The 13,600-nt window shown below is 34.7% G+C and overlaps 1 protein-coding gene across 5 annotated transcripts in view; it reads left to right on the plus strand.

Moving 5' to 3' along the window:
- Positions 1-13,600, plus strand: part of PLEKHH2 (pleckstrin homology, MyTH4 and FERM domain containing H2) — a 53,320-nt gene that overhangs the window by 6,691 nt on the left and 33,029 nt on the right. For 3 of the 5 annotated variants that reach the window (XR_004356211.1, XM_032683558.1, XM_032683559.1), the window contains exons 3-5: positions 10,784-10,846; positions 11,863-12,012; positions 12,471-12,554. The exons of 1 other annotated variant lie outside the window; for it this stretch is intronic. Coding sequence is in view for 3 of the 4 variants with exons in the window: in XM_032683558.1 (XP_032539449.1) it covers positions 10,784-10,846; positions 11,863-12,012; positions 12,471-12,554 (297 nt within the window). In the remaining variant the exon portion in view is untranslated. The remainder of the gene's footprint in view (positions 1-10,783; positions 10,847-11,862; positions 12,013-12,470; positions 12,555-13,600) is intronic. One more of the 5 variants, XM_032683560.1, reaches the window with a different exon arrangement.

The following is a 13,600-nucleotide window of genomic DNA, read 5'->3' on the forward strand; positions in this document are numbered from 1 at the left end:
CTTACTTTGATTAGCACAGGCCTTTATTTGTGGTTTTGTTTACAATCATCTCTGTGCTATGAAATGTGTACTAAAACATTGAACAATAGCACCAGACAGTGTTCCACTTCAAAATAGCAACAGAAATCACAGTACTGTGGCGTGACAGACATAAAACATTGTGGGTATTATACTATGTAATTGTTGTAGAAAACAGTAAGAATGATATTGTGACAAAAATGGGTAGTCTCTACAGGAAGATAAGAGAAATGAATTGATAGTAATTCTCTAACCTTTCTCTGCATGTGTTTGAGAGGTATCTCTTCAAGACAGTGCATCAGGAAAAGGAGTTTACATCCTGTTACACTATGTGCAGGGCTTTTCAGAAACTGCCATTGAGTTTTTCCCCTTATATTTGTTGTATAACTTAGTCTAAAACCAGATTTAAATAAGGGATTGCTTGAATCTATCCATTTCCAATATTTTTATCTGTGACCTGTGTGCTTCTGTAAATGTATTCAGGCTGTGGATTAATTTAAGTACTTTTCTGACACACTAGAAATTAAATACCTTTGCATAGTTATCTTATTTAATATTGCCCCTGCAAATAAATGAACAATCAATATGAAAAGTCTTGAGTATATTATTCCAGTAGATGTGTTCTAATTTAGGAAAACAAACTATTTTCCTTGTTTTGTAAGTTTAGCGAGTAGTCATCCTTGAACCTTGGTGGTTAAAGAGGTTGAGAAATTTGCATTGTAAATGTGTTTCTGCAGTCTAGCAGAACTTAAATTTTTTAGTGAACTCGGGGAGAAGAAGAGAGAGAAGCAACAGAATACACAGTGTTTTCAGAAAACTTAAATCCATTTGCTGTTGTTTATTTGTTTGAGTTTTTAATATTTTTTCATTTTGCCAAGTAAAGAGTCTATATTTATAAATCTAACGTGCAAAGAAAGAGACCTTGTTGGAGTTTTAAGCAGAAGCTGCTGCTGTAAGTGGGAGAGGTCTTTACAGGAATTTAAGGAATGATGCAGAAAGTATCCCAGTATGCCAAATTTAGGATGGCTGTGGAACTGAGTTTTAAGCAGAAACCTTTATTTTAATGCAGCTTGAGTCTTACGTATATGAAGAGTTTACTAAAAAAACCACTTTGTTGAATAAAAGATTACAGTGTTATACTGGAAGTTAAGATTCCAGCTGGCATTTCAAGTCATAGGAAAAGTTAGTCACCTTCATTCTTTTCATAGTAAGTACATTTTTCACCTAAAATATGTGTGCAACATCAGGTGTAAAGTTAATGTTCTTCCTGCTGCTAAAAAATTCTTTTAGTAGGAGAACTACATCTCTGTCTTAAATTCCCACTTGGGCAGCCTTCACTGAATTTCTTTTTCATGAGACCCTGTAAGGACGGAATATGGCACTAACCCAAATGTTGCATTATGGGCTGTCCAGTAATACTCAACATTCACATGAACATCTCCCAAGTTTGTTTCCTTCAGTGCTGAGGGTCATTATGTTATGCTTTAAGTTATTTTCATATGTATATTGATTTGTTTGCTTTTAACCTTGCATTTGGATAGTCTCTGTATACATGCTCAGCTGGCAACCAAGTGTGTAGACGACAAATGCCATAATATTTATACTTTCTGTGCAGTTTATGAAAATGGAATGATAACCAACTTTTAGGCCAAATACTATTTCCTACATATTCCAAAGCATAACACATTTCAGACTTTGTCTTACAAACCAACAGCTAAATCCAGGTCCCATTGTATTTTTATTGATTTCGCAGTCCTATTTATGGTATGTCATTTGACATTTGAAAATTAAGCAGATGCAGTATGTTTTGTTATCTCTGGCATGACAATTTCATGTTTAGTGTTTTCAGAGGCAAAGTCTATAACACATTTGACTTAGGCAGTGATTGCCAATATGAAAATTGTAAAAAAAGCACAATGAGTATTTCCATTCAAAGGATTATGAAGGGTAAACTAAAAGGGAGTGAAGTACCATTGAACCAAAATTATTCAAATTATTTTTCAGTATTTCATTCCTCTTAAAAGACTTCTTGTCATGGAAAATGCATTCAGATGCAATTAAGAAGATACAGGAGAAAGCAACAAGAGTTAAAGAAAATAAAAATTTCTATGGCTAGAGTTTTAGGTCTTTTTAATACCTACACATTTTTCTTATAGTTTCATTTTTATGCCTTGTCTATTATTAAGTTTTTCTATTATACTGTTTTATCACAGTAGAGGGTTTTTTTGTTGTTGTTTTTGTACATCGTAAAACTACATTCTTTCTAAGGAGGCCGAAGATGAAAAAAAAAAAAAAAAAGAACTCAGGAAGCAATAAATTAGCTGTTCTTCTAGAGGCCTGGCTGGGTAATGGCATGAAGAGCACAGCTCTTGCTGTGAGGCCAGAGGATTAATATCTTCCCTTGGGTGGTACAGAGACAAGGTCATAAGTTCTACTCCAGCCCACCTGAGATGTGGAAGTTTGTGGAAGTTGTGGAAGCTGTGATAGTGGGCAGCCACCTGTGCAGATTCTTAGCCAATCTAATTTTTTATTTAGCATTCCATTTTTAGGAGCTACAAGATGTTTTTTCTCCATTTTTCATGGTGAGAACTCTTTTTGCTCTTAGAAATTACACATTTAATTTTCATTCCCTTGGCGAGTATTTTCAGGCTTTAAATACCTGTTGTCTTCAAACTGCAATATGCAGCCTTACGTATATTTCAGGAATCTCTTGCTCCTTCAACATCTGTTTCCTGAGTGTCCTATACCCTTTAATTTCATTAATAAATTCCATTTCAGTCAAGTTTTCGATTTGTAAAATGTTGGCAGTGAGTGGTACCTTTAATTCTTAAGCAATCCTCTCAGGCAGTGGCATGAAAACAGGCCCCCTGTTTCAGATGGATGTTCATGTTGTGGCTCTAATCAGAAGTCCCAATTCAGTGAGGCAGAGCTATAGAATTTCCACAGTTGCAATACAATGATCAATACAAAACCAAGCAGATCAACAAGCAGTTCTTGATACATTTCTCTTTTTCATTTTAAGCATTATGTGAGACTTCTTTTTCCTTTGCTTGCCAAAGTGCTTTGTCCCTCTTGCTAAACTATCTTCACTTCTTTCAAGATTTTGGATGTTAGGGTAGTGTCTGTTTGTGCTAGAGTGGCGATCTACCGAATTATATTTGATTGTGTTTGTGCAATTTAACTATCAAGACAAGATCTGAGTTGGAAAAGATGACAGCCAGAAAGAGTGAACATTCCTAGTGTTTTACCAGGCTTAGGAGAGTCCTATGACTGACATTGGGAAAAGCACAGTTATTCAGCCAACACTGCATGCTGCTCAGTTGTCCTTCACTACCCTGCCTCCTCAAATCCCACTGCTGAATTTAACTTTTTTAAGTCTATATTTACTGGCAGCTGGCCTAGATTACCAATTCTGGAAGAGTTCCCTCCCTGGGCTTTTCTGTTCTATATTTTTAATTTATATAGTTTCCAGAAGAAATCATTAATTTTACTACAATGAACTCAACTGAGATGTGAAAGATTGTTTTTTTTCATATGTACTTTTCACCTACTTAATGGCCACTAGGAAAACCTTTTGAGACAAATAATTCTTAAAATCATGCTGAAAGAAGTAAAATATGACTCAGTGGTAAAACGGTCTCATCATGGAGAGTGACAGAAATTTTGAGCCTGATCATTTTGGAAACTGAGCAAATAGAGACTGATAATTTTTGGAAGTTTTGTTTTGTTCCAAGGAAAGAAAGGCTTTTGTGCTAAGCACAGTTCATCTGAATGAGCTGAATTGCTAAAAAGGAGAGTTAAGAGGGACTTGCAGTTAAGTGCCTTTTGCCTATTTAGGAGAGCAGTGCCAGAAGTTGCTGTAGTTAGAAGTGAACAGGATTGTGATGAAGATTGTAGAACTGTTAGCCATCTGCAGAAGAAGCAGAAGCATATATGTCTATATATGTGTGTGTGTGTAGACTTACATACATATATATATATAATATATATAACTTTGATATCAAAGAAACAAATTGGTTTTACTCTCCATATATCAGTGTGATAGAGAAAGATAAAATGGAGTTGGTTAGATGGCAGATTTGCATAAGAATATGCAAATGTCCTATGGCACTGCTTTCTTCATGAGAAGAATTGTAGCCTTTTCCCTTTTAATTGGTATTAAAAATGAAGAAGATGGGAGAAGAAGAAACATGGGAGTGCCCTGACAAATAGCAGCTTGCAAACTAACAGGTTGTAAACACTAATCTGTGTGTTGCAGTAGTCATAACCTAGGTGGGCATTCAGATGGGGTTTGTAGGAAAAAATAAGGCTGTAGCTTTAGAGATTTAAGCCAGATAACTAAATCTTTCATCTAAAGATTTTTTTTTCATGTAGGAAATAATAACAAACAGTAAAATTTCATATATTATGAACCAGTAAAACAGTCAAGAAAACTCACCATGCTTCATCTGTGAGTAGCCTAAGGAACATTTGAGCCCCATGGAGACTCAGCCTTTAGCATTAGCCTTTTTGGGGAGATCTGTGGCAAAAAAAAGATTAGCTACAGAAAGCAAATGTTCGTTTTGATGACTAAAAAACTGAGTAATATTTTTATAGGTTTTGTCTTGTTCTAGGGAAAAGCTGTTGTGACAAAATATTCAATTTCATTTTTCACTGAAGGCATATTTAATTGTATAAATATAGGTGAGTCTGAGGTATCATTTCCTAGATTTCTATGACAAAATATATTTCTATTAAATAGTTAAAATGCAAAGCTGTTCTATTAAAGATAAGTCTTTCTAATTACTGTATTTCCTTTGGGATAAAAAAAAATCAACCAGTAAAGAACAAAGTATTTCTTCCCCAAGGCATGTGCTCATTCCTCCTTTACAAATTATCTTCTTGTTTATTTTTCCTGTGAAATACTAATATATTTATTTTACATCTCTGTTCTTTAGGTGTTTCATCTATATGGCTTAATTAGTCAGGTCGTATTTTGAAGTTTGTTGTAATTTATAAAGATTTAACACTGCCCTTATGGAAAATACATAATACATAGAAGAGAAATGTCAAGACAGAAGGAATAATGTTTGAAAATATGGATGTAACATACCCAGTCAGCTTTTTAATAAATGAGTTACAGAAGTAGGAGGAATATTACTGTATTTTCCTAAACTAAACCACCAAAAAAGAGACCTTTTTGTAAAAAGAGCAAGTAATGCTTCTAAAACAGTTTTACCATTGCTTTTAACTAAGAAATGTATGCAAGGCTTTATACATGTATGGATTAGGCATAACATATTTTAAACCATGAAAACTGGTGGTTGTCAAAGCCACCGGCAAGCAGATTACTTGCTTTTAAGGAGTACTGACTTTTCTTATGGAAATGCAGAGATTTGTTGAAATATTTGGGTCTAAACATAGGAGTATAGAAACAAAAGGGGAAATCTTGGTCACATGAAATAGCTGACAGGCATATTCTTTAAACCATTTATAAACTTACAAGGCATGAGATAAAAAAACCCAGATCTTTTGCCTTTATAGCTTCTTTCTTACTCAGTGTGAAAAATTAGGGTCTTCTAATTGCCAGCTTATGTTTATTCATCATCTGTTTATGTCTGCTTGCACCTTTGAAAGACAGTTGTAGGTGTGTTTATCTCTAAATTGCTTCTCCTATTTGTTTATTTATAGAAGCAACCATATACCTATATTTCTATGGTTTTGGTAAGTCCTATGTGGTGGGAGGACTGAATCACTGAATCTAAAAATGGTCAGATTTACTACTCTTTTTTTTATGTGGGACATTATTTTACAACCCCAGATGGTTTGGGATTTTTTTTCAGATGAGAAGAATTGAAAATTTGAAATGCAAGGAAAAAAACAGACTCTAAACATACCATTCACAAATCAGTGGAAGTTCTGAAGTTCATCAATAGACAGACTGTATTTCTGCTTCAGACACATTAGGTTTTAACTCATTTTTCATTTTTAAAAACTTGGACCCCTTATCAGCATACAGAGAAGAGATGTTTTTCTCTTTGTTCATTAATGATCATATTTTTTCCTATATTTTTTTCAAAAGATTTCCACCTTTTCCATCTGATGCAACTGTGATGTTTATAATATTAAAAACTAGGAGGCAGTGTATTATGCACTGATTATAATGTAAATTTCAAACGTGAATAGGACAAACTGTTACATTGAAAGTTGACTTGGATAAAAAATTAGGAGTTTGTTCTTATACATAACATACATTTATAATATACATATATATGCATACAGAAGGAGTATTTTTGAAATCTATAAGTGATGATTTTTGAGTTTATACCCTTTGGTGTTTTCATGCAATACGTACTTTAATCAAATGAAAATTTCTTTACTTGCATAAAAATATATATTACATTTCTGAACACAGTTGAGAAACTTACAGGTGACCTTTGAAAAAGAATCACTGTATGATTTGCCTTTGTATTGTACAAAATTCCCAGCAACTCTGTGTTGTGCTTCAATGCCCAGACCTCCAAGGCAGTACACCTCTTGGTTTGTATTGCTGCCATGTTTCTTCAAAGAATTCAGTATTCATATGTGGCATTTCTCTGCTCGTTTTTGAACAAAAATAGCTCAATTTGATGCGTGTCAGATGTAGAATGGTTATTTCCATAGTAAGTTTAAAAACAAATCTGTTTCTAACAATAGATACTGTTTTCTATAGTTTAGATAATTGATGCAGCATGCACTAATGCATTTTCTGAAAATTGTAAGAGGATTTTTCACCTAAAGAGAGAAGGAGAAAGTGCAGGTTAAAATAGCAGTCTGTTCTTCTGTAATGATAGTGTTCTTTAGTCAGCATGCATGTACTTTTTGTCATGGGCTTAAAACATTTATTCTTTATATTTAAAACTGTAAAATCAAAACCAGTATATATTATGACAGGACATCTCTGGATTTCTTAATGAATTTTGGGAAGAACCTGCACCAATCTGATGTGGGTGACAAGAATATTCCTTATAAGAGGTTTGTTGAACCTCTTTATTTAAAGTTACCTCATCCAGGACATTATAGAAAATTAAGCTTGAATATACTTCACTTGCCAGATGTTATCAATGATATGATGGCCCTGCATGTTCCTCCTGGGAAGCCAACTTTATGTCTGTTCACTTTACTTTATGAACACTTTATGTAGTTCATTCAAGCAATGTCTAGCCTATCAGCTGATACATAACATTTCGACCCAGTGATGCTGGAAATTTCCATAGATGTATCTAGAAAGAAGTTGGTGGGACAGAGGTATAAGTCAACAGACTTTTCTGTTTTTCAAATCATGTTCCGTATAAAGTCAGAGTTAGTCATCAATATTCAGGATGCAGCCATAGGTAAGAGTTCTTCTGCATACACAGAGCACACTTGATCTTTGCCTCTAAATGTGGCAGTTACCTGCCACTTCCATTGTGAGTTTAAGTTGCTTTTTTACCATTTTTATTTGAGGATAAGCTATCAATCCATGGTCTGAAGTTGTCTTCATAGTCATTGGGTAAGGAGGATTTACCACTGCATTTCTTTCTTGACGAGTTCAAAGCATAACTTGATTTAAACAATTAGCTATTAACCCAGTCACAAATATTCACCTTCTCTCATCTCTCTCTCAGTAGTGCTGCGATCATTGTTATTAAACTCACCACCAATTTAAGAAGGTTTTAGGTTAGGTTTTGTTTTTGAAGAGAAATCCTTCCTTTGGAACCAGTTCCAGTCTTTTGCCCTACAAGTTTTATAGCCTTTAGAATATCCTAAAGCAATAATAAAGAATAAATAAATAAATAAATAAATAATATCCTAAAGCAATCATTTTTTCTGTTTAACTTCACAGACCTATAAAGAAGCAAAGCAGTCAGAATATAGATGTAAATCTAATTTTTCAGGCAAAACCACTTTGTGGATTGTTTAGACATTATTTATGCATATGGGGGAAATATATTTTTTAAGTTTCCTTATTATTACAGGACTCTGCAAAACAAGTCTATATAAACTCTAAATAAAGGGAAAATCAGGACTCAGTAATTATTATGTAGCATCAAATTATTGAAATGCCAGCCAATTTAACTTTACTAGACGTGCTCACATTGGTAACTATAGTATTCCATTCTTGCTGAATAATATAGATTGCTTTCTTTTAACAGGAGTCTCCCAAAATAAATTCAAGGCCCTTAAAAATTTTGCAAACAAAATCTCACGTTTGGTTGTTACCAGGAAGCTGATTAACGTATCTGTATGGTGAGACCATGCAAAGCTTCTTAGCATACCTTCTTGAAATTACAGTTAACTGTAAAAGAAGCAAAAATAAACCCTGTTCTTCCATTTTTAATCTCTGAATGACCTTTCTCTTGGTAATTCTCTCAGCTTCTTTGGCTCCTAGCTTTACATTCATCTTAGCAACAGCTTTATTCAAATCATATTCTTTGTCTACACGAATATGCTATTATGTTCCTAGTCCTGTGCAACAGTATATGTTCCTAGCAAGAGGTGCATTGTGTAGTTTCAGTGTGCAAACATAGAAGGAACTTAGGTCTTTACTGCACTGTATTATCCAGAACTTGAACCGTTGTGTAGAAGAGCAGCACTACTGCTTAAATGCTTGTACAGTGACTCAGTGATAATTAGATATTGCTAGAGAGACTAGTTGTTTTCAGGTTTAAGCTGAGCTGGATCTAGCTGAGCTGCAGTGGCAGCAGGACTTGGCAAGCAACATTTTGAGGTTTTAATTTCATTTATTAAATTTGTTAGGTTTCTGATACTACTTTTCAGGTGAAAGTATGTACAGGACATAAATGGTCAGTCACATTTACAAATTGTTTGTTTGTGAAAGTTGATGAAAAACTTTCTATTCATCAATGATGAACTTCACATTATAAATATCTGAAGGAGTTTTCTATCATAATATTCTAAAACATTAAGAGTCATAATATTACAGAACATTAGTTCATTATTGATATAATAGCTGCACTTAGTTTAGCATAGTACTTTTACTACAGTAGAATGTTAATTGACCATATATGCAGAAATAACCTTGATTTCTGAATCCTCAACTCAGTAAAAAATGTCAGAAAAACTATATTAAAGTAAGTCTTGCAAACCCCACTTCTATTTAAAGGTAAAACCAGAAAAGACAGATGGACAGCAACCTTGGAATTCAAAACTCTAAAAATTAAACTCAAAAGTTAAAATCTCCATATGAGGTCATATAAATATGAAATTAAATACATGTGGCCAGAGGGGAACAAAGAAAGCTTATCTCCCTGTCCATCTGCCTGGACTGTTAGCACATGAATGACTGGGAGGATCATATCCTTAGAAGTGTTCTTGCAAAACAACTCACCGGGGACCTGACCATAACCATGTGGATTGTGAAATGTCTGTTGCTCTTGTATCAGTGGTGTGTTGTGATATTATGATGTAGAGTTTGGGGTTTTGTATTGCATGAGAAAGTACTAGAAAGCCAGTAAATTTTTTTTTTTTTAATGTTTGTGAAAACCCATTTTCTCCATTTTCAGTTATTGATTGATACAAAATGATGACTCTGTGTCTTTGTCTGGATGAGGTGCTAAAAGTTCCATGTGACTGACAACATAACTGACAAGAGAAAAAAAAAGAGATGGAGAGTGAAAAAGAAACTGAAAGATGCCAGAAATAAAGCAAAAACGGAACAGGATGAAACTGATTATTTTAAAGCGATGCAGTAAACTGGAGAAGGAATAAATGGTTTTCATTTGCATTATTTGTATCATATGCTTTTCTATGAACAATTTTCAATCTGAATACTGAGTATCCCATGTTAATTATTTGATGTTTCATCCTCTTCAGATGAACTGAGGTCTCAGCTAGGTCTCTCCTGAGAACCAACAAGTCCTTAAATCATGGAGTACCTTATGTACTTTTAAGTGTTACTTCAGTTAACAGTTACACAGTTTACTTTTTTTAAAAGTTACTAAAATCAGACTAGAGAGCTCTTAACAAAACACAACAAAATGTAAACAAAGTATATCTCTCTGGCCTCTTCTGTTCCATATTCTGTTGGGAAAACCTTCAAAATAAATAATGTAAAATGCAGGGGTTTTCCAAGGCCCTGGGCAAAGGTTGAGCCTGTGATTCATTAAGGCGACATTATAAAGTAACAGATCGGGGTCTCCCCCCACTCAGAGGTGACCTGAACTCCTCCATGTCACAGTTTTCTGTCTTCATCCATTGCTCCTGTGGAGCACCTCAGTCCACTGTGACCCTTCTGCCACATCCTGCCTTCATCATGCAGAGGGTGGAAAAGTCTGGGATAGGCCTCGTAGCATATTTGTCCAAAGAGCTGACTTCGTCAACTTCAGAAGAATTAGTGTCCTAATTGTATAATGTGCCAAGTACCCTTTACTCCTGCCAATTCTGGAAGGACATGAAGGAGCTTAGTACTTTCTAAGGCTCTGGGCCCGCATGAGGAAAGTTTCAGGGCTATTGACAAAGGAATTTGTACTCTTGATAGCAGAGAAAAAAACCAGTATGTCATAGCAGCCACAAAATTATACTATGAAGAAAACTTGATTTTTTTTTTTCTGTAGAGGAGTCTTTACAACGTTTTAATACAGCCATGATGAAGAATTCTTTTTCCAGTCCGATGCACTGTTTATCCTATTTTTATGCTCCTACCCACAACCTGTTCTTTCCTTTTTCAAAACAGATCATGAAAATACCCTTCTGGCAACAGGCAGAAGGCATGGCCTTTTTACTATATATTTTTATATGTCTACAGATGCAGCAGCTTGAGAAACAAGTTATAGATGCTGATCGTCAAGCAGAGAGAGCATTTCAGCAGGTATATATATTGTAAAATATCTCTCACAGCTATGTGTGTGATACTGTGTGCATGAAGTGAAGTTCAGAAAATTACTATTTCTTCTTCTGAAAAAGGAGAAGACAGTTTCTTTTACATCTATTGATTTGTCTTAACAGAGATTTTCTAACACCTTTCTTTGCCCGCTGTCCAGTTCAGGTCAATGAAGTCAAAGCTAACATCACAAATCAAAAATAGATACATGTAATGAGCTTCTTCATTGATGCATCATGAATCTTTGATATGTGTGCACATGAAAAACAGTGACCTATTCTATAAGGTCTGTAAGAAAATAAAACAAGGCTATCTAATACAGGCTCTAAATAGGACTATTCTATGTTGTTTGTTCCTCTTGTAGAAATTACATCATCTAAAGAATGAGATCATGGCTAAATATTTAACCAAACTTGCTTTCCAATTCCAAATGGCAGATATATCTCCTGTAGACATTTTATGAACATATCTCTGGTATTCCCAAAACATTCTTCATATCTTACTCTGAAACAGATAGAAACTGAAAATTATAAGAATAAAAATGTTCATGTACTAATTTGGAGTTAGAAAACATTCCTGACTACAAGCCAAGTACTTTTAAGCCATTTTTTAGAATGCTGCTGATAACTTGCTGAGGTTTTTTACAGTGTGCAATTGTTTATTTATTAAAACATTGTTTATCAAGCCTAACTACAGCTCCCTGTAGATAAATTGCATTCTTCCCATGTTGGCATTTCTAAAAGTGTGTGTTACAAAACTAGAAGCCTCTTAGAGATACTAATGAAATCTGTATAAGGTCTTTCGATATTTTGCCAGTCCTGTTGATATTAGATGCATAGGGAGCCATAATGAACTGTGGGATTTCTTCTCAAATAAGCTTCAGAGCATTGCAAACTTTAATCTAAGTGTGGAGGTGATTTTAACAGTCTGTTTTGTGTTTAGATTACTACTTTTGACTTGGAGTATTATGTTTCTTAAACTTTTATATTTGACTTTCCAAATAGGTGCAGGTCATGGAAGAAAAATTAAAAGCAGCAAATGTTCAAACGAGTGAATCAGAAACCAGGCTATATAAGAGATGTCAAGATCTGGAGATCCTGATACAAGATAAAAATGACATAATACAAAAATTGGAGAAACAGCTTGAAGAACAGGTTAGAAATAACCTGTTCCTGATGAGGAACATCAATTCCATTCTTAATTATACAAAAGTAAAATGAAATTTAAGATCAGTAGAGGACAGAAAAGTTTAACATTATTTCTGTTGTTTGATTAAAGAGGTTCCCATGAGAAGTATATAATTTGAATAATGTTTATTCATTTGGAAATTATGCTCTGGATTCCTTTGAAAGAACATCTAACTTTTAAGAGGGGAAAGAGGTTCTTCCTCTTCACTGTCTCCCCTGAAGAGCTTTCATTTTTCCTAGAGGAAGGAGGAACAGTAGCCTCTGTGAAGGCCCTATTCCTTATTTTTTGAAAATCATTGTTGCAATTTTGCGTATTGCCCAGGAGCCTGAATTACTTCAAGCAATCTTAGGATTTGTGTCTGAAGATACTATTCAGGCAGACTATATTACTCAGTGAAAAATATGCTTATGTCAATTTTTTCCAGAAGCAAATAAGACTGCAAGAAGCAAAAATCATAGAAGAAAAAGCAGCTAAAATAAAAGAATGGGTGACAGTCAAGCTTCATGAGGTATAACTCTTGCTACAATACTTACACAGAAAATATACTGTTGTGACTGGATATCCCTTGGACTTTTTGGCTGTCAAAGGCCTTTGTGCCATAGTAAAAAAAAATAAAAAAAATCTTCCCAGTTTTATTGACCTATACAGTTATTTGCGTGAAAGGGGAAAAATTAAAACACTGGCACAGAAAGCAGAGGTCCATGTCACTTAAATTCTGATGTCGGATTTGGTCAGCTAGTATGTCTGGGTCCTCTTTATAGAGAAAGGGCCCAGAACTGCTCTCTGAAAGGTCAACTTCTACACTAATTCAGAGAGCTTAGCTGGCAAACTGAGCTTGCTCAAGCAGATGCCTGAAGTGTGAATAATCCCCAAAAAGCTGACCAACTCTGCTGGGACCTGGCAGAAAAAAAGACTTGATCATTTTTTATTTCACAATGCCCACAGTACACTTAGTCATGAATAGTTTCAGAGGCACCAGCTCTAGTCTCAAGAGACCTGTTGTGTCCCTTTTTTCTCTGCTGTGGTAAGATAACCATGTCTTAGCTCCGCCTAAGGCTGTCAGTTTTCGTGTGCAGCTGTGCTTTCTCCTCCCTGTGTGCAGAATTTAAAGTTGCCCATAAAAGTTAAAATCTTACTCTGTTGTGGTTAACTGGAAGTTATACTCACTCTAGTTAAAAAAACAATTACTATTTTCATAGTAAGAAACTAGAAGTAACATTTAGCCTGTGAGAGGAGTTTTTGAAATAATTTCATAAAAATGCCATTAAATTTAGCCAAAATTACCCTGAAAAAGTTTGGACAAAATCAAGTATGACTCAAACTATTTACTTAGTTTGAAACATGGAGAATCTCAAGCTAGTTTCACATATGTGACTGTCACTCAGTGGGAGATGGAATTGATGGTTCCCCTCTGTGTCATAGGGGATACTGAGATTCAAGTCTCTGCCTAATTTGAAGCAGGAGTTTGAATCAACATCTTTTACCTCCCAGTAGTGGGCTGCAGCAATGGGTTGTTGGTTTTTTCTTCCTGTAGAAAGACTTTTGCTCTGTATA

The sequence above is a fragment of the Chiroxiphia lanceolata genome, chromosome 3 (assembly GCF_009829145.1).
Source record: "Chiroxiphia lanceolata isolate bChiLan1 chromosome 3, bChiLan1.pri, whole genome shotgun sequence".
In the NCBI taxonomy this organism is placed as follows: domain Eukaryota; kingdom Metazoa; phylum Chordata; class Aves; order Passeriformes; family Pipridae; genus Chiroxiphia; species Chiroxiphia lanceolata.